Source organism: Triticum aestivum, chromosome 7A, assembly GCF_018294505.1.
Source record: "Triticum aestivum cultivar Chinese Spring chromosome 7A, IWGSC CS RefSeq v2.1, whole genome shotgun sequence".
Lineage (NCBI taxonomy): Eukaryota > Viridiplantae > Streptophyta > Magnoliopsida > Poales > Poaceae > Triticum > Triticum aestivum.
The window spans coordinates 171,621,250-171,645,393 of NC_057812.1; the positions used below are offsets into that span (position 1 = coordinate 171,621,250).

General features: G+C 48.7%; 1 protein-coding gene across 1 annotated transcript; it reads left to right on the forward strand.

The window, feature by feature from the left end:
• The first annotated feature begins 16,503 nt into the window (after nt 1-16,503).
• LOC123149833 (condensin complex subunit 3) lies at nt 16,504-23,759 on the forward strand. Its single transcript, XM_044569575.1, has 12 exons — nt 16,504-16,937; nt 17,345-17,548; nt 17,635-17,780; nt 17,896-18,161; nt 18,464-18,549; nt 20,573-20,720; nt 21,018-21,457; nt 21,602-22,116; nt 22,192-22,252; nt 22,346-22,618; nt 22,800-23,061; nt 23,146-23,759. Exons 1-12 carry the CDS (start codon nt 16,554-16,556, stop codon nt 23,526-23,528), a joined length of 3,168 nt encoding a protein of 1,055 aa, XP_044425510.1. The 5' UTR covers nt 16,504-16,553; the 3' UTR covers nt 23,529-23,759.
• The last annotated feature ends 385 nt before the right edge of the window (nt 23,760-24,144 follow it).

A 24,144-nucleotide genomic window follows, 5' to 3' on the forward strand; every position in this document is an offset into this window, starting at 1 on the left:
CTCGTCGGCGACAATGGTGAAGGAGAAGACAGCGGCTCTGGAGCGGGCAAAGAAGGCGACGGTGAGGTCAAAGGGGAAGGCGACGAGCCGGGGCGGATCTTCCTCGCGGACTGGCCTGCCGAAGGGTTGGATCTAGGGCAACTGGATCCACTCGAGGATCTCCCAAGAAGACCTCGACGACCTGGCCGAGGGAGGGCTGATCCCCTACGACTCGGCGCGGCTTCCGGGGAAGGAATCCGAGCCGCAACCCCGGGAGGGTGAGCGCGTTCTTCTTGCCACCCACGTCGACCGTGGGTTTTCCTTGCCTCCTCATTCTTTCTTCCGAGGGTTTCTGAACTTCTTTGGGATCAACTCCACCATTTTACCCCCAACTCAATCATTTATCTTGTCGCGTTCATTTCCTTGTGTGAGAACTTCTTGGGTTGTCGACCTCACTGGGGTCTTTTCAAGCATATTTTCACTTGTCGCTCCCAGACAGTGAAAAAGGCTAATCCGAGTGACGAGAGGACCCAAGTGATCTAGATGTGTGGGGGTCTTGGCATCCAGACGAGGGGAAAAAGCTCCTTTCCGGCCATGATTCTTCCCGATTCAGTTCGCGGATGGCAGTCGACCTGGTTCTACTGCAAAGACCAGTCGACGCCAGGGCAATCGACTGGCCTCCCTCCCTTTACCATGGACTAAGTGGAAAAACCCTCCCCTTTGAAGGTGCTCCCAAAGGAGGAGGCGCACGTGAAGGTGTTGGTCAACCGAGTGGTCCAGCTCATTCGTGACGGGGTCACTGGTATGGATCTCTTGGAGGTCTTCCTTCAGCGGCGCATCCAGCCTCTCCAAGCCCGAGACCACCCGATGTGGATGTATTCGGGTCTAGAAGACTCCACTCGGATCTACCCGGAGAAGGTCGATGACGACACGCTGGAGAAGTGGCTGTCGAGCATTACCGGGAACAAGGACAATCCCAGAGGAGCCAGGAGAGTTCTCCCATTCGACCAGTCGCGTGCACCAGAGCAGGTCTGATTCTGAGTTTTTGCTTGTAATCCGAATTCACTCGCGCAGCTGTTTGTATTGCATCGACTGACTTTGTTCTCCCTGCTTTCTTTCAGGCCATTACTGAAATGTATTCGATGCCCAACGGGGAGCAAGAGCAAGCTCTGGAAGGCGAGGCGAGTGGTGGCGAAAGTGGCGAGTGGACTTCTGATGGTGAAGGGGATGGTGGAAGTGACGACTCAAGTGACGGGGAAGAAGTCGAGTCGCCTCCTCGCATAGAGAGACGATCCAAGCTTGACCAAGAACGGCCGAGTGCCCGCGACAAGGCAACTGCTCAGGCTGGCCAGTCTTCGAAGCGTCCTCGGGTCTCTTCACCAACCCCGACTGAGAAGGCGCCAAAACACCCCAAAGTTGCAGAGCCGAAGACTCGGAAGGCGCTGCCAAAGATCAAGATCGATATCCCTGTCGCCTCCGCGTGAGTGTCTCTCCTTGTATTCACTCGACGCTCCGTGCTGTTTGTTTTTCTTGTTTTAACTGGACGAACTTTGGAATTGTTAGTGCTGCCACTTCCGGGACCTCATCTTACAGGGATGATGATGAGGTGATGGAGGATGTGGTCACTTCTAATCCAGGTATGATTTCCGCCATACTATCTTTCTTTGGTCGATTCAACTACATCGTGCATCACTGGGTGACGTGATTTTGGCAATTTGAACTTTGCACAGCTCCCAACATTATTGACCTCCCTGATGATGATGAAGAGCCCAAGAGGTCTTTGACGAGGAAGAGTAGGCGAGCTCCTGCAAGTGAGGTGCTACAGTCGACGCCGAGGGCGGAACCAGTCATTTAGGACACTGGTGACGTCAATTGGGGTTCTGTTACCTTCGCGGAGCCCCTGTCGAGTGCCTTGCCTTCTTCTTCGACTGCTCAGGCCCCTGTCGACCCGCCTTCAGTTTTTGCGACCCATCATGTCCCAGAGGACGAGGTGAATGCTGCTAGGGAAGCCATACGCCAGGCGGGCATTATGATGGAGAAGATGAAGATGGTGCGGGACGCCAGCCAAGCCGCCTATGATGCCAGCTCGGCTCTCCAGAGCAACGTTTAGGTTAGTCGGCTATCTGAAGATTCTTTCTGAAGATGGGTGCATCGATTGAAGTTTCGGACTAGTGGAGACTACGGTGGACTGCTGGTAGTCGACTGTAGTCTTTGTATTTTGCCGAATGTATAAACCAAACTGGTAGTTTGTCTCTTCCACTCGACTTCGGCGGGCCTGTCGAGTGGGATCAGAACCGGTGGGGGCATGCTAAGTGCACCCACTGGGTGTAGTCCCCGAGACTATGGTGTACTGCTGGCAGTCGACTGTAGTCTGAGTTCTACTTTCTTTCTCTCTTTTTTTTGAACTCGACTTTGGCGGGCCGGTCGAGTGGGCAGTCAACTGTAGTCTTTGTATTTTGCCGAATGTATAAACCAAACTGGTAGTTTGTCTCTTCCACTCGACTTCGGCAGGCCGGTCGAGTGGGATCAGAACCGGTGGGGGAACGCTAAGTGCACCCACTGGGTGCAGTCCCCGAGACTATGGTGGACTGCTGGCAGTCGACTGTAGTCTGAATTCTACTTTCTTTCTCTCTTTTTTTTGAACTCGACTTCGGCGGGCCGGTCGAGTGGGATCAGAACCGGTGGGGGCATGCTAAGTGCACCCACTGGGTGTAGTCCCCGAGACTATGGTGGACTGTTGGCAGTCGACCGTAGTCTTAGTATTTATTGCCTTTGTTGTTGTTGTTTTTGCTGTAATGATAACTTCTCCCCTTTGATTTCAGAAATCTTGCAATCTTGGAGCCCGCTTTGCTGACTTGGAGAAGCAGCAGATTCAACTGAACCTTGATCTGGAGCTAGCCAGGACAGAGCTGCAAAAGGTCAGAGACGGCGCCGCAGGTAAGACGATTTTGTCGACTGGTTAGTTTTTAGGCTTGAGTACCCTTCTGCTATTTCCGAATCAATCATCATTTCTTTGCAGAAAAACTGAGAGAAGCTCTGGCGAAGGATCAGGACTTGGCTGCTGCCCGTAAGGAGGCTGACGACAAGACCGCTCTGGCCGAACAGAAGCTGGCTTCGGTCGGCCAGTTAGAAGAAGAGAATACCAGGCTGAAGACCGCTCTGAATGAAGCCAACAGGGAGTGTACACGTTGGAAGAAGGATAACCTCAACCTGAACGAAAAGATGGAAGGCATCGCTCGCAGGAGGGACGATCTGGAGAGCTACTTGAGGAGCCTCGCCAAGAAGTTGTACATCAAGCTTGAAGGTGCACATTCAGTTCCGACTGGTGTGTTTTTTGTGTCGACTCAGCGTATGAAAATTGACTTATCCTTGGATCGTGAATGCAGAGTTTTGCCAGAACTTTGAAGAGGAGACTGGGCGGATCGAACCAGGTTTGGATCCAATCAACTCTCCCGTGAAAGATGAAACTACCATGAATCTGCTCCGACTGGAATCTCGCATCGACGGTGCCGTGGACTACTTGGCTCGACTGAAGGTCGCCATGTCACGGATCGACCCGGCACTTTGGCCAGAGGCTACGCTCCAAAACGATCTCGAGTCTCTGATGACTCGACTTAACGAAATCCCTGACCGAGTGCAGGAGTGGAAGAAGTCTTCTGCTCGGTGTGGCGCTGATGTGGCTCTGTCCTTGGTTCGTGTCCACTGCAAGGAGGTGCGACAAGACAAGCTGGCAGCAATCAAGGTCGCCAACACCCAGAAGCATGACTTCCGAACCTTTATGGAGACTTTCATTGCCGCAGCCACTCGGATAGCCGACGGCGTCGGCCTGGATGAGTTCGTCGAGCCTGCCAGCCCTCCTCCCGCGGAGTGAACAAACTCTTATGTCCCACCTTAAATTTGCCTCGGAATGCCGAGTGGTTTTTGTAACCGTTAAACTTTGTCGAGCTGGAGGCTCGAGTACTTTGATCTGTGGTGTAGGACCTTTGGATCTTATCTGAACTTGATTTATCGTTGAATATCTTCATGAATTATCTGTCGAGTGGAACTTGTTCTTCACTCGAAATAACTTTGTATTTGTGGTGCAGCTCCGAAGGAGAAGGTAGCAGTCGATTTGCACCTCGTCTTCCTTGCGGGTTGGGATGTGTTCCGTACTTAGGCGAGCACATGGCTGCAGCTAAGCCTCCGAGTGGAAGGTCTGCTCTCCACTCGGTAGGATTTTTAAAAACTTAGGCGAGTACTGGACTGCAGCTAAGCCCCCGAGTGGGAGGTCTGCTCTCCACTCGGTAGGATTTTTTTCAAACTTAGGCGAGTACTGGACTGCAGCTAAGCCCCCGAGTGGGAGGTCTGCTCTCCACTCGGTAGGATTTTTTTCAAACTTAGGCGAGTACTGGACTGCAGCTAAGCCCCCGAGTGGGAGGTCTGCTCTCCACTCGGTAGGATTTTTTCAAACTTAGGCGAGTACTGGACTGTAGCTAAGCCCCCGAGTGGGAGGTCTGCTCACCACTCGGTAGGATTTTTTCAAACTTAGGCGAGTACTGGACTGCAGCTAAGCCCCCGAGTGGGAGGTCTGCTCTCCGCTCGGTAGGATTTTTTCGAACTTAGGCGAGTACTGGACTGCAGCTAAGCCCCCGAGTGGGAGGTCTGCTCTCCACTCGGTAAGATTTTTTTCAAACTTAGGCGAGTACTGGACTGCAGCTAAGCCCCCGAGTGGGAGGTCTGCTCTCCACTCGGTAGGATTTTTTCAAACTTAGGCGAGTACTGGACTGTAGCTAAGCCCCCGAGTGGGAGGTCTGCTCACCACTCGGTTGGATTTTTAAATACTTAGGCAAGCACTGGGCTGCAGCTAAGCCTCCGAGTGGGAGGTTTGCTCTCCACTCGGTAGGATTTTTAAACATTTAGGCGAGCACTGGGCTGCAGCTAAGCCTCTGAGTGGGAGTTTGGCTCACCACTCGGTAGGGTTTTTAAACACTTAGGCGAGCACTGGGCTGCAGCTAAGCCTCCAAGTGGGAGTCTGGCTCACCACTCGGTAGGATTTTTAAACACTTAGGCGAGCACTGGGCTGCAGCTAAGCCTCCGAGTGGGAGGTCTGCTCTCCACTCGGTAGTATTTTTTCAAACTTAGGCGAGCACTAGGCTGCAGCTAAGCCTCCGAGTGGGAGTCTGGCTCACCACTCGGTAGGATTTTTAAACACTTAGGCGAGCACTGGGCTGCAGCTAAGCCTCCGAGTGGGAGTCTGGCTCGCCACTCGGTAGGATCTTTTTTACAAACTTAGGCGCAACGGATTCGCTGCTAAGCCACCCACTGGGGGATTTCACATGAAAACAAAAGCAACAACAATTATAGGAAAATTTGTAACACTCTTGTCTTTGATAAATAGACTACAAAAGTTTTTCTTATTACATCTCATCTGAGTGAGAATTCAAGTGTGAAAGGGGCGGAGCAGTTCTGCATTCCAAGCTCGTGGCTCATTGATCTGGCGATCGACATTGTAAAGGTGATACGCTCCATTGTGGAGGACTCTGGTGACGATGAAGGGACCTTCCCAAGTAGGAGCGAGCTTGTGTGGTTTCTGTTGATCCACTCGGAGGACCAAATATCCTTCTTGGAAGGCTTGACTCTTCACATTTCTGGCATGGAATCGACGCAAGTCTTGCTGATAAATGGTCGATCGGATCATAGCCATTTCTCTTTCTTCTTCCAGGAGGTCGACTGCATCTTGCCGGGCTTGTTCTGCTTCATCTTCGGTATAAAGCTCGACTCGGGGTGCATTGTGAAGTAGATCACTCGGCAGGACTGCTTCCGCTCCGTAAACCAGAAAGAACGGAGTTCTTCCAGTCGACCGATTCGGGGTAGTCCTCAATCCCCACAGAACCGACGGAAGCTCGTCGACCCAAGCGCCTGCTGCGTGCTTGAGATCACGCATCAGCCGAGGCTTTAGTCCTTTGAGAATCAGACCATTTGCCCTTTCTGCTTGTCCATTCGACTGGGGGTGGGCGACCGATGCGTAGTCGACTCGTGTGCCTTGAGAGGCGCAAAAAGCTCTGAACTTGTCTGAATCAAAGTTTGACCCATTGTCGGTGATGATGCTATGCGAGACTCCATATCTGAATGTTAACTCTCTGACGAAACTGATAGCAGTGCAAGCATCAAGATTCTTGATAGGCTTAGCTTCAATCCATTTGGTAAACTTGTCGACTGCCACAAGCACATGTGTGAAACCGCTCCTGCCTGTTCTCAATGGGCCAACCATGTCCAGTCCCCAAACAACGAAGGGCCAGACGAGTGGAATGGTCTTCAGGGCTGATGCAGGCTTGTGCGACGTGTTGGAGTACAACTGGCACCCTTCACACTTGTCGACTATCTCTTTTGACATTTCATTCGCTCTTGGCCAGTAAAATCCCGCTCGGTATGCTTTAGCCACAATGGTCCGAGAAGACGCATGATGACCACAGGTCCCCGAGTGGATATCATCAAGGATTATCTGACCTTCTTCTGGTGTTATACACTTCTGACCGACTCCAGTCGCGCTTTCTCTATACAACTATCCCTTTATGACTGTAAAGGCCTTGGATCGACGGACGATCTGTCGAGCCTCTTCTTCGTCCTCCAGGAGTTCCTTTCTCAGTATATACGCGATGTACGGTATCGTCCAGTCAGGGGTGATTGCCAAAACTTCCATGATTAGGTCGACCACTGCCGGAATTTCAACTTCAGTCGGATCTGTGGCACTCTTTGGCTGCGGGGCTTCATCTATAAAAGGATCTTCTTTGACTGATGGCGAGTGGATGTGTTCCAAAAACACATTGCTGGGGATGGATTCTCTCTTGGAGCCTATCTTTGCCAAATGATCGGCCGCTTGATTTTTCAGTCGGGGGATGTGATGAAGCTCTAACCCCTCGAATTTCTTCTCTAACTTTCTCACTGCATTGCAATAACCAGTCATAGCTGGACTTCTGACATCCCATTCTTTCATCACCTGATTAACCACCAAATCTGAGTCGCCATAGACCATGAGGCGACGGACGCCGAGTGAAATGGCCATGCGCAACCCATATAAAAGTGCTTCATATTCCGCTTCGTTATTGGAGGAATCGAAGTGAATCTGGAGAACATATTTGAGCTTATCTCCTCGGGGGGAAACCAATACTACCCCAGCACCGGAACCATTTAGCATCTTAGATCCATCGAAGAACATGGTCCAGTGCTCCGAGTGAACTTGAGTCGGAAGTTGCTGTTCGATCCACTCGGCGACAAAATCTGCAATTGCTTGGGACTTGATAGCTTTCTTTGCCTCAAACTTGATATGTAGGGGAAGAGGTTCAATCACCCATTTGGCCACTCAACCAGTTGCATCTCTGTTGTGCAAAATCTCTGATAGTGGAGCGTCGCTGACGACTGTAATGAAATGATCAGAGAAGTAATGTGCAACCTTCTTCGTTGCCATATAAATCCCATATACAAGCTTCTGGTAATGAGGATATCTTTGCTTTGAAGGAGTCAAAACTTCAGAAACATAATATACTGGGCGCTGAACTTTGAAGGCCTTTCCTTCTTCTTCCCGCTCGACCGTAAGTACTGTACTGACAACTTGTCCTGTGGCTGCAATGTAAATCAGCAAAGGCTCCTTGCTGATTGGGGCAGCAAGCACCGGCTGGATGGAGAGCAGAGCTTTGAGCTTTGTAAACGCTGCATCAGCTTCTGGAGTCCACTCGAACTTGTCGGACTTCTTCATCAGTCAGTAAAGAGGCAATGCCTTTTCTTCGAGGCGAGAGATGAATCGACTTAAAGCGGCCAAGCATCCTGTAAGCTTCTGGACGTCATGCACACACACAGGATGTTTCATCCGGAGTATAGTACCAATTTTTTCAGGATTGGCGTCGATTCCCCGTTCGGAAACGAGAAAACCGAGTAACTTCCCACCTGGAACTCCGAACGTGCACTTTGACGGATTGAGCTTGATAACGTACCTCCTGAGGTTGGCAAAGGTTTCAACAAGGTCAGTCAGCAGGTCGGAACCCTTCCGTGACTTGACCACAATATCATCCATGTATGCCTCCACATTCCGACTGATTTGAGTGAGCAAATACTTCTGAATCATCCTCATGAACGTGGCTCCAGCATTCTTGAGGCCGAACGGCATGGTGACATAACAGAAGCACCCGAATGGAGTGATGAAAGTTGTTTTGATCTCGTCGGACCCGTGCAGACGGATCTGATGGTACCCGAAATAGGCGTCTAGGAAATACAAACGCTCACATCCCGCAGTCGAGTCGACTATCTGGTCGATGCGGGGGAGAGGAAAATGATCTTTCGGGCAGGCCCGATTGACATGCTTGAAATCAATGCACATGCGAAGTGACTTGTCCTTCTTGGGGACCATGACAACATTGGCGAGCCACTCGGAGTGGTAAATTTCTCGAATGAACTCCGCTGCTAAGAGCCGAGCCACCTCCTCGCCAATGGCCTTCCTCTTCTGGACGGCGGGCCATCGAAGATGTTCTTTCACAGGTTTAAATTTTGGGTCGACTCGTAGACGGTGCTCAGCCAGCCCCCTGGAAACTCCAGGCATGTCAGCAGGCTTTCATGCGAAGATGTCCTAGTTCTCACGGAGGAACTGGATGAGCGCTTCTTCCTATTTGGAGTCGACCGTTGTTGAGATGTGAGTCAGAGCAGCGTTTGGATCGGTCGGGTGAATGTGAACTGCCTTCGTTTCACCGGACGACTGAAAAGCTGATTCTGAAGCAGGCTTCTTAGCTCGTAGCAACTCACTCGGATCTGCAGTCTTCTGATACTCTTGCAGCTCGACCACCGCCATCTGAGCGTCAGCAATCTTTGAGCCTTTCTGAACACTCTCTTCTGCTTTCTTCCGATTGTCTGTAACAGTGATCACACCTTTGGGACCAGGCATCTTCAATTTGAGATACACATAACATGGTCAAGCCATGAAGCGTGCATAAGCTGGCCTGCCCAAAATAGCGTGATAAGCACTTTGGAAATCCACAACTTCGAATTCAACTTTTCCTTGCAGTAATTCTTGGAATCACCGAAAACCACATCAAGAGCAATTTGGCCGAGTGACTCGGCTTTCTTCCTAGGAATGACTCCATGGAAACTCATGTTACTGGTGCTGAGCCTGGACATCGGAATGCCCATCCCTTTCAATGTTTCTGCATACAGTATGTTCAAACCGCTGCCTCCATCCATCAGGACTTTGGTCAGTCGAGTGCCTTCGACAACCGGGTCGACCACCAGAGCTTGCCTCCCAGGGGTGGCAATGTGCGTAGGGTGATCAGACTAGTCGAATGTGATGGCAGTCTGGGACCACTTCAGATAATGGGGTGTTGTCGGAGCAACCATATTTACCTCACGGTTAATAACCTTCAGTCGACTTTTGCTCTCAACATCAGCAAAAATCATCAGGGTGGAATTGACCTGGGGGTACCCATTGTCACTATCTTCCTTGTCCTCAACTTTATCTGACTCCTTTTCCTTATCTTTGGACTGCTTGCCCTGAAACTACTGATCAGAAGCCGACACTGTCGAGTGGTATGCTTTGGGTAAATGAGTTTACCCTCTTCATCTTTCTTGGTGTGGATGTGACACGGTAGATCCAAAACATCATTTCCATCTTGGTCTTTAACTTTCTTGGGGTTCCAAGGTCCTTTGGGTTTTCCCTTAAATTTTCCCTGGGTTACGGCCAGGGCCTCCCCAGGAGCGGCTGGCTCGGCTTTCCGCTTCTGTTTCCGACTGGAATTTCCTCCAGTTTCCTGGGCGACTGCTTTATGCTTGCCACTCCGGAGTCGATCCTCATCTTCACCATTAGCGTATTTGGTGGCAATCTCCATCATCCGATTCAGAGACATCTCTCTGGTTCGACCGAACTTCAAATTCAATTCTCTGTACTTAACGCCTTCTTTAAAGGCACAAACTGCTTGATGATCTGGTATATTTTCAACTATGTGATGCAATGTGATCCATCTCTGGATGTAATCCCTCAGAGTTTCATTCGGTTTCTGCGCGCAAGACCACAATTGCGTAAGGCCTGCAGGTCGCTTGCATGTTCCTTCAAATGTGGTGACAAACACTCGGGAGAGATCCTCCCAAGTGTAAATGTTGCTGGGTGCTAACTGATTCAGCCACGCTCTGGCCGAGCCTTCTAACATGAGAGGCAAGTGCTTCATGGCTACCTCATCGTTCCCACCGCCAATCTGGACAGCCACTCGGTAATCTTCGAACCAAGTATATGGCTTGGACTCACCGGTGAACTTACTAACTCCAGTCGCCAACCTGAAGTTGGGAGGAATTACAACGGCTCTGATGGCTCGACTGAAACACTCCGGCCCTGAAACATGTACTCTGCTACTGGTAGGCGCATCTCTGTCATGGCCTTCTCGGTGAGCTCTATTCCTGTCGACCAAACCTTGAACGAGAATGGATCTCGCATCAAAGCCTGGTTCCCTGTGGTTGACTGGATTCTCCGCCCAACACTATGAGGGCGTCTATCCACCTGTTGTCGAGGCACATATGATCCACTCCTCAGGGGAGGGGTTGGCACTCGACGTCGATCATCACAATCGAATCGGTGATCATACTGCTCATTCCTTCTGTACTGATCACGCCGGTCTCCACGTCCCTCACGCCTCGGAGGCGATCTTGGGCTGTGAGCCGACTGGACTGTATCCGCTGCAACGGATCGACTGTGGATCCTGTTCCGCGACTGAGAAACAGCGGAATTCTGGTCTCCCATTGCCCGGAGCAACGCTCTGATTTGCAACAAGCCTCTGCCAGCCACTGACTGGGAGGGCTGAATCGACTCTGCTATACGGGTCGCAGCCGCCAAATTCTGAATCGGAGTACGATATACCTGCGGGGGCGGAAAGAGTTGACGTTGACTGGATTCTGGAGCCCGTTGACGCGCTCGCTCGTCGAGTATTCGCTGGAGACTCTCCAGTCGAGTGCGCTCGGCCAATTTAGCCAAGTGCGCGTCCTCCAAGGCTCGGGCCTCGGGGGTTTCTCCAACGATAGGAGTGTGGAGTGCATCCATGTTCCGGCGGCGAAGTTCCTCCCGCTGCAACGACGTGAGAGGCTCGGGAAGATACTCCTCGTGAGGACGCGACGGGTCGCCCCCATCCGCGCCTCCGTCAGCGCAGGGGAAACCGGGAGGACTGTGTGGCCCATCGATCACCAGAACCTCTGCAGCTGGGTCACTGTTGTCGCATTCGGATGCGGTCTCTGCGGAGCCAGTCGACAGGTCGAACAGGCCGTAGAGGGATTTGTCGGGCTCGATTGTCGCGACTTGTGGGGTGGCCGACGGGCGGGCCACCGCATGCCTCACCCACCTCTGAAGTCTTGACCGACCGGAGCGCTTGCGCCGGCAAGAAATAGGGCGGGGAGATGCCACGGGAGCCGACCGATACTGGGTCGACGGCTGCCGCAGGAGGACATCACAGACGCATGCGCGAAAGTGCGTCGCCCCGCGGACGGGGAGCGCGTCGACGTCGAGTGGAGCCTCCTGAAGCCAAGCGGAATCATCAGCGATGAACGTGAGCGCGCCGAGACGGATCTCGCGGCCCTCCACCAAAGCTCCGCCCGAAACCATGATCAAGGAGATTGGAAAAAATCGCAACTTCTCAAACTAGGCGCTAAGACTCCTAGCCCCATAGTGGGCGCCAACTGTCGTGGTTCTAACTCTGACAGTGATGTAGGGGGGTAAGTATGGAGAGGCGAGGTCTTAGCTATGGAGAGGTTGTAAGGACGCAAGGTTTACGAGTTCAGGCCCTTCTCAGAAGAAGTAAAAGCCCTACGTCTCGGAGCCCGGAGGCGGTCGACTGGATTATGTGTGTATGAATTACAGAGGTGCGAACCCTTGTCTCGGAGGAGGGGGTGGCTTATATAGAGTGCGCCAGGACCCCGGCCAGCCCATGTTACGAAAGGTTCAATGTACATTAAGGTAGGGCGTTACTGATAACGCTAGTAATAAAGTGCTATGATGACCATAAAAGCTACTTAATGACCGACCATTAGCATGCGGAGTGACTTTAGGTCTCCTGTCCGTCGAGTGGTTGGATCTTGGTCGAGTAATTGCTTCTTGGTCAAATGTCTTCGAGTCTGTCGAGTGGAACACCTCCAAGTCGATTGAAAGGTGATTTATTCTAGAGGTGTCCTTGGGTAGGGCAGTTAGGACAGGTCCGTGACCCTACCCTAGGTACATAGCTTCATCAAGCGCCGCCGCCGCCGCCTCGGACTAGGAGTCCGAGCCAGACTCCTCTCCGTCGCCGCGTCTTGCCCCCTCCTCCAAGCCGCCCTGCCCCGGCCTTATATACGCCGCCACCCCTCCCCCAACACCCCACCACACCACCGCCGCCCGCGCCGCGCCAAGCCACCGCCGCCGCAGCCAAGCCGCCACCGCCGCCGCAGCCAAGCCGCCGCCGCCGCGCCGCCGCCTACCACCGCCGCAGTCCGCGCCACCGCCGAGCGCCGCCGCCCCCTAAGCCGCCGCCCCACCGGACCTCTCGCCGGAGGTAGCCGCCACGCCCCGCCGCCGGTTTATTTATAAAGACCGACCGGGTTTTTTTAGAATCCTAGATCCGTTTTTTAGGATTCGCCGTTTTTCTCTCAGTTCTTCTAATTGGCGGACGTTCGTCCGAACGATCGTTTTAACGAACGGTTCTTCACCCGTTAGAAACAGCCAACGAACGCTCGTTCGTTAGTCTGTTCGTCAGTTTTCTTTTATCAGATTTATTCCGCGATTTTCTCTGATCACGATTTCTGATCCGATCTTAGTTTCAGTTTTTCTTTTCGCTCGTTAGTCGGAATCAGACGATTCAAGCGCCTGGAGTTTCGTCTCGAAACCCTCTTTCCTCTTAACCAACTCAAACAAGTTTTCTCTACTGTAAAATTTGACCTAGTTTTAGATTAGTAAACAAAGCTTCTTTCTTTCGTCGTTTGAGTTTTGTTGCTCCATTTGATTTGATTCTTTTTGCGAACCAGAGTTTTTAAGTTGAAACTTCTGGTCAAACTCTTTTGATTGAGTTTTGCTTGTGCATCCTTGCTTGTTACTTATGTATGCTATTGTTTGCTTGCGATAGAACACCCGGAGTGCGAAGCATGCTACTACAAGTCCCTAGGTTTCGCACATCATCAGCAAGGCAAGTAACACTTTGATCATATCCCTTTTATCACCCAGTTTTTATGCATTAGTCTCAATCCTCAAACATTGCATGATTAGGATGTCATTAACTTGTGGGTTGGGAAGTAGTTGATGAGGTAGAACCTATTGCCCTATTACATTCAAACCCTTGGGAGTTACTCTACGCGTTGCTTATATATACTATGCTATGCTATGCTTGTAGACGTGGTTTGGGTTTGAGTGAAATACATGACAGATGTGAGCTTGTTAATTAATGGTTCAACTTAAGGTGGCAACTTAATCAAACATCTGGGTGGATTGAGGCACCTGGAGTACCCAGTGTTGCCTGTATTTTTTAGAAATCCCGGAGTACCCGTGTGATCTGTTGGGGAACGTAGCAGAAATTCAAAATTTTCCTACGTGTCACCAAGATCTATCTATGCAGAAACCAGCAACGAGGGGAAGGAGAATGCATCTACATACCCTTGTAGATCGCTAAGTGGAAGCGTTCAAGAGAACGGGGTTGAAGGAGTCGTACTCGTCGTGATCCAAATCACCGGAGATCCTAGTGCCAAACGGACGGCACCTCCGCGTTCAACACACGTATAGCCCGGTGATGTCTCCCATGCCTTGATCCAGCAAGGAGAGAGGGAGAGGTTGAGGAAGACTCCATCCAGCAGCAGCACAACGGCGTGGTGGTGGTGGAGGAGCATGGTGATCCAGCAGGGCTTCGCCAAGCACTGCGAGATATGAGGAGAAAGAGAGGTAGGGCTGCGCCAGGGAGAGGTCAAAAACTCATCTGTTGGCAGCCCCAAGTCCTCAAGTATATATAGGGGAGAGGGAGGGGTGCGCCCCACCTAGGGTTCCACCCTAGGGGCGGCGGCCAGCCCCAATCCCATCTAGGGTGGCGGCCAAGTGGAGGGGGAGAGGGAGGCGCACCAGGCATGGGCCCTAAGGCCCATCTGCCCTTAGGGTTTGCCCCCCCTCCTCCCCTTAGGCGCCTTGGGCCCTTGTGGGGGGGCGCACCAGCCCACCTGGGGCTGGTCCCCTCCCACACTTGGCCCATGCAGCCCTCCGGGGCTTGTGGCCCCACTTGGTGGACCCCCGGGACCCTCCCGGTGGTCCCGGTACGTTACCGATAAAACCCGAAACTTTTCCCGTGACCAAAACAGGACTTCCCATATATAAATCTTTACCTCCGGACCATTCCGGAACTCCTCGTGACGTCCGGGATCTCATCCGGGACTCCGAACAACATTCGGTAACCACGTATATCTATTCCCTATAACCCTAGCGTCATCGAACCTTAAGTGTGTAGACCCTACGGGTTCGGGAACCATGCAGACATGACCGAGATAACTCTCCGGTCAATAACCAACAGCGGGATCTGGATACCCATGTTGGCTCCCACATGTTCCACGATGATCTCATCGGATGAACCACGATGTCAAGGACTTAATCAATCCCGTATACAATTCCCTTTGTCTAGCGGTACGATACTTGCCCGAGATTCGATCGTCGGTATCCCGATACCTTGTTCAATCTCGTTACCGGCAAGTCTCTTTACTCGTTCCGTAACACATCATCCCGTGATCAACTCCTTGATCACATTGTGCACATTATGATGATGTCCTACCGAGTGGGCCCAGAGATACCTCTCCGTTTACACAGAGTGACAAATCCCAGTCTCGATTCGTGCCAACCCAACAGACACTTTCGGAGATACCTGTAGTGTACCTTTATAGCCACCTAGTTACGTTGTGACATTTGGCACATCCAAAGTATTCCTACGGTATCCGGGAGTTGCACAATCTCATGGTCTAAGGAAATGATACTTGACATTAGAAAAGCTTTAGCATACGAACTATACGATCTTTGTGCTAGGCTTAGGATTGGGTCTTGTCCATCACATCATTCTCCTAATGATGTGATCCCGTTATCAATGACATCCAATGTCCATGGTCAGGAAACCATAACCATCTATTGATCAACGAGCTAGTCAACTAGAGGCTTACTAGGGACATGGTGTTGTCTATGTATCCACACATGTATCTGAGTTTCCTATCAATACAATTCTAGCATGGATAATAAACGATTATCATGAACAAGGAAATATAATAATAATCAATTTATTATTGCCTCTAGGGCATATTTCCAACATGATCTTCCTATGGACCGCCACCCAGGCTCAAAGGGAACTGAGATGATTCATGCTAGAAACTTCCGTGTACAGCCACAAGCTATTATGGGCTCTAGCATAGTTGAGTAAGTTACGTGAAGCTCTTGAAGAGGCAGATCAGCAGGTAGTGGGATGTAGGTTTGGTATGGTCTGTCCGAAGTAGAGAGTTAATGTTTTCTCAAAGACTGTGTCTCGGTCATCCGTTTCTCAAACACCATGTAGTGCGAGAGATCCAACGGAGAAGATTGAGTCTTGTGGGGAAAAGTGTGCAAACCTCTGCAGAGTGTATAATCTAATCATGGTTAGCCATGTCCCCGGTTATGGACAATTCTTGAGTATCTAGTACTTGGATTATCACATGTATCTCATCACTCTTAATTAATATTGTTGGGTTGTTAATCAATTTAATTGGGATTGACTTGGAGGAACCTTCTCAATGATGTTTCAACTACCATGATAGTTAAATAAAATATATTCCTTTGCTGTAGGGAAAAATTGGCTTTTCGCAAAACTGTAACCCTAGAGCTTTCCACCAGCCAAATATGCATGTAGTGATAGCATTATTCTGTTCTTGCTCTACTGTGTTACATTGCCAGCATATTCCATGTGCTGACCCGTTTTCGGGCTGCAACGTATTATGTTGCAGACTTTTCAGACGAGGAGTAAGGTTCGTTAGGTCGTTGCCGTGCAGCTCAGCTATGCCGTTGGAGTTGATGGACTCATTTTATCTTCCAAGCCTTCCGTTGTTATCGCATTAGATGACCTTAAGCCATATTATTGTAATACGTTCTCTCTTGAGACATTCGATGTAATAAGTGTGTGATTGCTACTCTGTTATAAATCCTTCGAGTACTGTGTGTGTCAGCATTACCGATCCAAGGATGACACTAAAGCATAAAGACTTGACCATCTGAGGTCGGGTTGTTACAGGTTTGCAGAAGTGAGTCAACTCTTCACTACGAGATTGCTCCAGATCTGACAGCTCGCAAGCCAGCGGGTCTTTTAGAAAGATTCATAGGCCGACAAATTTTGGGTCTAGCAGCACCGCGGGCCGTTTTGGGCCTACTAGCCATCCGCCAGCCTTAAAGTTTCAGCCCACGAGGATCTCCACACGGACGGAAAACGGGAAGCTCAAAAAGACACGCGCTCTCCACTAGTGGGGAGCACGCCTCGCATCGCCGGATCCGCTCCGCATTTCGCCTTCCCTCTCCCCCAAATTCAAAATCTCTCCCCCCCAAACCCGCTCCCACCTCCCCACCCCGCACCATGTCGCCCGCCGCGGCCGTCGCCGGCGCCGACGAGACGAGGCGCCTCGCGGGCGAGGCGGCGCGCGTGCTCGACGAGTGCCGCGCCTCCCTCGCCGTGCACCCGCGCAAGCTCCGGGAGCTCGCGGCGCTCCGCGCCTCCTCCGCGTCCGGCGGCCGCTTCCTCCCGGCCTTCTGCGACGCCCTCACCCCGCTCTTCGAGGTCCTCCGCCGCTCCCCCGCCTCCGACCGCGTCGCGCGCTTCGCGGCGGCCTTCGCCTCCTCCTCCGCCCCCGCGGGCGCGGACGGCACCGGGTTCCTCGAGGGTTTCCTCCGCTTCCTCCTCGTCGCCTCCGCCGCCGCCCACCGACCCGCGCGCTTCCGCTCCTGCCAAATCATCTCTGAGGTGAGTGTTCGGCAAGCTGTGAGTAGATTTCTCTCCAGTTGATAAGAAGAAGAGTACTTTATTTTCCTCTAGATGCGTGATTTCGTTTTGCCTAACTTCAGTTTTCATTGGAGATTTGAGGAGCTTGTATAATTGCTGTTGTAAACGTGGTTAATGATGTGTCCATTCTGTACCTCTTAGCCTTAACCTAAGTTCGATCTGGTTATCTCAGTTAGTTCCAGTAAAACGTTAGCTAAAAGTTAAAAACCCCGTGATAACTTCTGCCCCCATGCAGCTTTGGTTACAGTGAACTGATCCATTTCTTTCCGCGTTTTAATTTGCCTGTGCAATTCTTAGTTCAGGTAGTGTCAAGATTACCACGTTCACCTAAAGTACTTACTTTCTGACATTGACAATTCTTCTCGTAGATTATAATGCAATTACCGGATGATGCCGAGGTGAGTGATGAGATTTGGGATGAAGTGATTGATGCCATGAAGATTCGGGTACAGGATAAGATCCCAGCAATTCGGGTTTTTGCTGTTCGTGCATTGTCTCGTTTTGCGATTGATGAAGAGGATGGTGGCATCATCGATATTTTTCTTGAGACCCTAGAAAAAGAACAAAACGCTGTATGTCAGATCAACTCAGTGCCCTTAATATTTATTTTAGATTCCTTGTTATTGCATCTGATGGAGGCTTTGTTTGATTTGAGAAGGAGGTCCGAAAGACAATTATTTTGTCTCTTCCACCATCAAGTGCTACACTGGAGTCAATCATTGAATCAACGATTGATACCAGTGAATCAGTTCGGAGGGCAGCATATTCTGTGCTTTCAACTAAATTTCCCCTCCAAAGTCTTAGGTGAGCAATTCTTTCCACTGGAACTAGAAAAGCCAGTTGACCAATGCCTACATATGAAATGCACAACTGGTTACCAACACCATGTGAGTGAATTGATGGTTTTCTTTTGGTTCAGCATCAAGCAGAGGACAACTCTCCTTCACAGAGGCCTCTCAGATAGGTCTACATCTGTGAAAAGTGAATGCTTGAGGATGCTGAAGGAGGAGTGGCTTGTAAAGCATTGTGGTGGAGATGTCATTGCCCTTCTCAGGTTTCTTGATGTCGAGACTTATGAGTTAGTTGGAGAATCCGTGATGGGGGTGCTTCTGAAGGATGGTTCTGTGCGAGTTCAAGATGGGCAAACTATCAGGCAGTACTTCACTGCAAATACCGAGGATGCTGGTAAATCTGAACAAAACCCCATGCCTTTTATGTTGCAGATTTCTGTGAAGTTTAATATGATCGTGCTGAAAACTGAATTTCCGAGAAGGAATCATGTGGTTGCAGTTGCACTTGAGTGAAATAAGTAAACCTGAAACAAAACAATGAAAATGACAAACCAACGGCTAAACTGTATTTTTCCATTGTCAAATTGACTTTCTACTACAGCGTGCATATAAATTATCTGGTTCATAAAGTTTGTCATTTCCCATCATAACTTTCTGCTACTGTTTAATATCATCATCTACACTATATTTGTGCAGAGCAAGTTTCCAGTATCAAGCTCATGGAAGCTGAGGTTGCTCTTTACTGGAAAGTCATGTGCATGCACTTGCAGGCTGAAGCTCAGGTAAGCATCAGTCGTTTTAGCTTTGCTATGCACCACAATTACTGAACAATTGTTTATGGCACTCCTGCAAGAAGGTAGTGCTGCATGTTTATTTTCGCGATAAAATGCAAAAGCACTTGCGTTTTGTTTGTATATGTGGACTACCTAGCCCCTTTCCATCAGTTCAGACTTTTGGTTGCGTTGGCTAGTGCATGAAGCTTAACATGGTATCAGGGCCCATAGTCTTGAGTTCAAGTCCCACTCTATGTCCACGTATAGGCCTCTTGAGCCATACCTCTGAGTCTATTCACGTGTTGACTTCCCGTGTCACACATGAGAGGGGATGTTGAAGTGTATATATGGATTACCTAGCCCTTTCCATCAGTTCGGACTTTTGGTTGTGTTGGCTAGTGGATGAAGCTTAACACGTTTCATTTCATTGGTAAGTTAGAGATGTTCATATACACAGAGAAAGGTTCAGAAGCCTTGATAGAGGACATCCCAGTGCCTGAGCAGTAGCACTCTCAGTCCTAAGGCACCAGCTCTAGCCCAGAGTCTTGTTTGCTCCCTAATTCTGGCCATCATTTACACAGCCATTGTGCCAATGTGCCATACTTTTCCTACCTTAGGGCATGTTTGGTTTGTTTCTAGTTTGACTTAGCCAAATCTTGGGCAAAGAGTTTGGCAAAGGTTTAGTTGCAACCATGTACCTCACCTTTATATACTCATTTTGTAGCCAATTTTTACCACAAATGTGATGACTAATTTGGCCACCACAAACACTGGCTTGGCAAACTTGTGCCACTGAAATATGTAAACAATATGAAAAGCAACCAAACATGCCCTTAGTAACTTGTGGTATGCCACAGCTAGGTGTTTAGGCGTGCCAAACTTACTGTAGTGAACTAAATAGCCCTGCTATGTGTTTAGCACATTAAAGGAGTATCCTTCCAGGATTGAACATATGAAAAGAGAAATACATTTAGCTTTGTCTCAGAAATACTTCAGTAATAGAGAATTAAGTCATTGCTCTGTATCATTGCAAATATCAGTGGTGTTGGAAAATACCATCAAGTGCCACTGACATGTGTCTACAAGACTCAACTATCAGTATTGTAATTGCACCAAATGACCAAAGCTATAAACTGGAAAATACCTTCCAATACAAGGATGATAGTTTGAGCCTGGGGCTAGTGTCCACCTGCCATATGGCACAATTGATAGTATTCCAGCTTGGTGATCTTTTACGGTGATAAATAAAAAATATTGCCCTTCATCATATTATAGTTTCACTGGGTTTTGTAAATATACTACAATGTGGGTATAATTATGTGTTGGAGACGGCATCTATGTCCATGACACACTGGATGGAGTAACATACAAGGCCTCTTTGATTATCAGGATTCGAGAATTGCAATAATTGAACGAATGTGTACTATTGCTATGCATGGAGTCCTGCAAGATTTTTTTTTTGCACCATATGAGAAACAATGAAATATTTCCAAGAGGTTTGATTTACTAGAAAATTTCCTATGAAACGCAATGCAGCAGAATCATTAGGAAAAAAAATCTATAGGATACAGTCCTACAAGTCAAACAACCTACATAGGAAAACTTCTAAGGATTCCTATCCTTCAAAATTCGTATTAATTTCCTTTGAATCAAATAGGCACTTTTTGTTTAATATGGGCATATGGCTTGGTTACAGAAATGGTCCAGTGCAAACATCATTCATTGTATGTCAAGGTTTCCCTACATGTTGTAATATCTCATGAACTATTGTTATTTGGAGGTGATGAAAGGACTAATGGTGCTTGCAAGTGCCAGCTTTCCATATTGTTGTTGGACGTAGTTTTGAGCAAGTTTTAGGAAACATACTTTCTTGTAATCCTGAATTCAGCAAAGGGTCATGGTTATTCTACTGATACTGGCTTGTTCCTCGAATCAATATACAAGTTCAAATAAACATCAATGGTTTTTTTTTTGGTTAGTGAAACACTGAACAAGATTACCAGAGTATTAAGGCCCAGTAATTATTCTTCAGGTCAAAGGCTCAGAGGCTGCAACAACTACAGGGACAGAGGCAGCAGTATATGCTTCTGAGGCGTCGGATAAAAATGATCTTCTTGATGGTGTCCTTCCTAGCACAGTTGCTGAGTTTGTTGATTTGGTAAAAGCGCACCTTTCAGCTGGTAAGCATGAATACTGATTGTACTTTTCAGGAGCAACCAGTTAGTGAATCTTCAAGAGACCGGCTTAACCGGTCCAACCACGGTTCAAATATATTATTGAATTTCTTTTTAGAATAATATCCTATCATTTTCAAGCTATTCCCTGGAAAATACCTATCATTTTTCCAGTTGAACTGCCAGTCCGGTCTGATTTTTACAAATATGGTTACAATTGGCTATCTTTTCTTCAAGACAACAGAAATGGAGCATTTTCTCACATGTGAAAATTGATTTCTTTACGTGTTTATTCCATTTCAGGACCAAATTATCACTTCGCGTCGCGGCAACTATTATTGCTTGGTGGAATGCTTGACTTTTCCGATAGTATGAACAGGAAAGTTGCAAGTTCATTTCTGTATGAGCTTCTGAATAGACCACTTGAACATGAAGTCGATGAAGATGGAAACCAGATCGCCATTGGTGATGGTGTCAGTCTTGGAGGGGACCTGCAGTGGGCCAAAGCAGTCTTAGAATTGGCTAAAAAGGTTCATGCTTCTATTGGTGAATTTGAAATGGTGATTGCCACTGTCGTTGAAGAACTGGCTAGACCATGCAGGGAGAGAACTGCTGATTTCATGCAATGGATGCACTGTCTGGCGGTGACAGGTCTTCTTCTAGAGAATACTTCAACCTTACGAAGCCTGGAAGGCACGGCAATCAGACCATCTGAAGTGCTTCAGTCATTGTTGCTTCCTGCAGTAAGTCTGATTGTTATGCAGTCCCCTAGGTGTATAGCTTTATAACATTTTGCAGCTTTTCTAGGTACTAAGTGCATGTGTTCTTAAGGTTCATCAATTGAGTGTGGGTTCTAAATTTGCTGCCCTTGATCTTACATCGTGCAGGCAAAGCAGAAACATGTTGACATACAGAGGGCTGCTTTAAGATGCCTTTGTCTTTTTGGCTTGTTAGAGAACAAACCAAGTACAGAGTTGGTGAAGCAGTTGCGTTTATCATTCATCAATGGGCCTGACTTGGTTAGTGCCATGGCATCCAAGGCCTTGATTGACCTTGTGTCTTGGCATGGTCCACAAGAATTAGATCAAGCCATTGGAACTGAACCATCTGATGCTAATTATGAGAAGACTCAGTTTGCTCCCGTGGACATCTCTGATTTGAATGATGATGATCTAAACGTTGGAGTTCTTAGTATTCTGTTTTCTGGATTTCATAAAGATGACTGGGAGTTCAGCCCAGAGGGTGATAACCATGATAATGTCCTGACCATTCTTGGTGAAGGTTTTGCAAAAATTCTTCTTTTGAGTGAGAACTATCCAAGCATATCCGCAGACTTGCATCCTGTTATACTAGCTCAACTTGTAAGATTATATTTCCTGGAGGAATCTAAAGAACTCGGAAGGTCAATTACTCATATTTCACCCTTATTTTTTTTCAGTTCTTTCTCACACACCCTGACGTTTCTTTCTTTATCCAGATTGAAACAGTGTCTGTCTGTCTTCTTTCTCCATTATCCATCCCTTTCAGAGAAGCACAAGGCAAGTTGATAAAGATATTGTTCATATTTTCCAGGATATTCTTTTGAAAAAGGACTTCAAACTAAAAGTACTGACAATCTTTCCTTTTTATAGAGATGTGTCTCAAGTGCATTTGTACCACTCATGAGAGCCATGTGGCCAGGTATCCATGGTAATGCTGGGGGTAGTGGACCTGTTGTTTCGAAAAAGCGTAAACAGGCAGTCCAGGCTGCCCGTTTTATGGTTCAAATGGTACAAAGTCCATTGTTTTCAACGGAAACAGCAGAGCAAGCTTGTATGAGTCCCGAAAGCCTTTCCAGTTCACCAGGTCCGTTTGTCAATTATGACATCAGTGAGGAAGGGCTTGCCATCCGTATTGCAGTGGAGGTACTGTTAAGAGCTCTCTAAACCCTCACTTGCTTCTATAATTTTGTTGCGACTTTGTGATGCACTGTACAAATCATCCATTTCACCTGTTGTCTCATGCACATTGCACCAAATTCTCTGGGAATAAAATCTATCAAGAGTTGTGTGTGAGAACTGACATCAAATGCTTGGAATGTTGTAGGTAGGAAATAGCCAAGACAAGAAGAGCGCGCCTGTGAAAGCATATGCCTTGGCTTTGTGCAAGGTTGCCGTGCTTCTAAGATTCCGGCAATCAGAACAGAAGGCCATCAAGTGCATGAGAGGACTGGTGAACACATTGGCTGCTTCAGCGGCTTCTGACAAGGACCTTATGAAGGAGCTCGCTCAAATGGCATCAAGGCTCAAGTCACTTGATGAGTCCCCGGAGGAAGAACTGCCACAAGATCAAGCCGATGCCATATTCGGTATGTCCAACAAGTCGCATCATACGCATTAACAGATGTTCACATTCCTGACAATTTGTGTCGTACCTGGGTGTCTTGTTTCAGAGCAACTAGGATTGGCTGGTGGTGTCAAGCTTGACGCCGCCAATACAGTGGTGCCACCAACGCCAGCACCTCCTCGGTCAGTCCGGGCTCCTCCAGCCAGGAGAAGAGCAAGGCGGGCGGCATCGTCTAGCGATGACAGCGAAGCGGAAGCCGAAGCAGAGAGCTTGGATGTAACATCGGTGAGCCAGGTCTCGGCCACTCCCAGCGTGGCCACGGCACGCGCTCAGAGAGCAAGCAAGACTGCGGCCCTGAGCAAGTTCAAGTCTTCTGTGAAGCCTTCTCTGGAGGCTGCTTCTGACAGTGAACAAGACGAGATGTCCGGACTGACAACTGATGAGGATCCGTCCGATGATTCCGACGACCCCGACGAGGAGTCGTCTTAAGTTTCTTGGGAGCTGAGGTATCTGCTGGCGTTCTTGACCGGAAGAACCCAGCAATTGTTATTTGAGGTATGCAGGGTGACACTGCCACTATGTATTGTTTCTTTTGAACTAGTAGATCATGTATTCAGTTGCTCTTCAGCTTGCAAAGCTGGAAAGATTATGCTTTGATTGACGTACGTAGATTCGATTCAAGGATCAATGAGATTGTATAAAGAGCTCTACATGAAAGAATATTGCTCTTTTACACTATTGCTTGTCTTTATTTTTTATTTTTTCAAATTTGGGTGTCAAATTCGGTGTCTACAATAAAGTTTGACAAGAACCACTCAACCTTATAGTCATTTAGAAATTTCAACCAAAAGCCACGGGCAGTCATCCAACCCTTCTACCACACAGTATTGCTTCCAAACAGCTCCGGGCCTCCTGTCCATATGAACTTTTGCACGCCTCCAAATGCTCAACACTGTAAATTTGCCTTCTAGCAAAATGTGCGTCAAAGTTGGTCTATGCTATTTCGGCTCCAAACTCTCAAAAATCTACCTCCAAAATTTTCCGCATACTCAATGACAAGTGGGACCAACCCTACATTTGACAACACCTCACTCATGTGTTGCGG

Excerpts from the sequence above, each read along its gene's own strand:
- LOC123149833 (XM_044569575.1), top strand. The coding sequence starts at position 16,554 with ATGTCGCCCGCCGCGGCCGTCGCCGGCGCCGACGAGACGAGGCGCCTC. Across the intron at positions 17,549-17,634 it reads TAGAAAAAGAACAAAACGCT|GAGGTCCGAAAGACAATTAT; the intron begins GTATGTCAGATC and ends TGATTTGAGAAG. Across the intron at positions 17,781-17,895 it reads TTTCCCCTCCAAAGTCTTAG|CATCAAGCAGAGGACAACTC; the intron begins GTGAGCAATTCT and ends CTTTTGGTTCAG.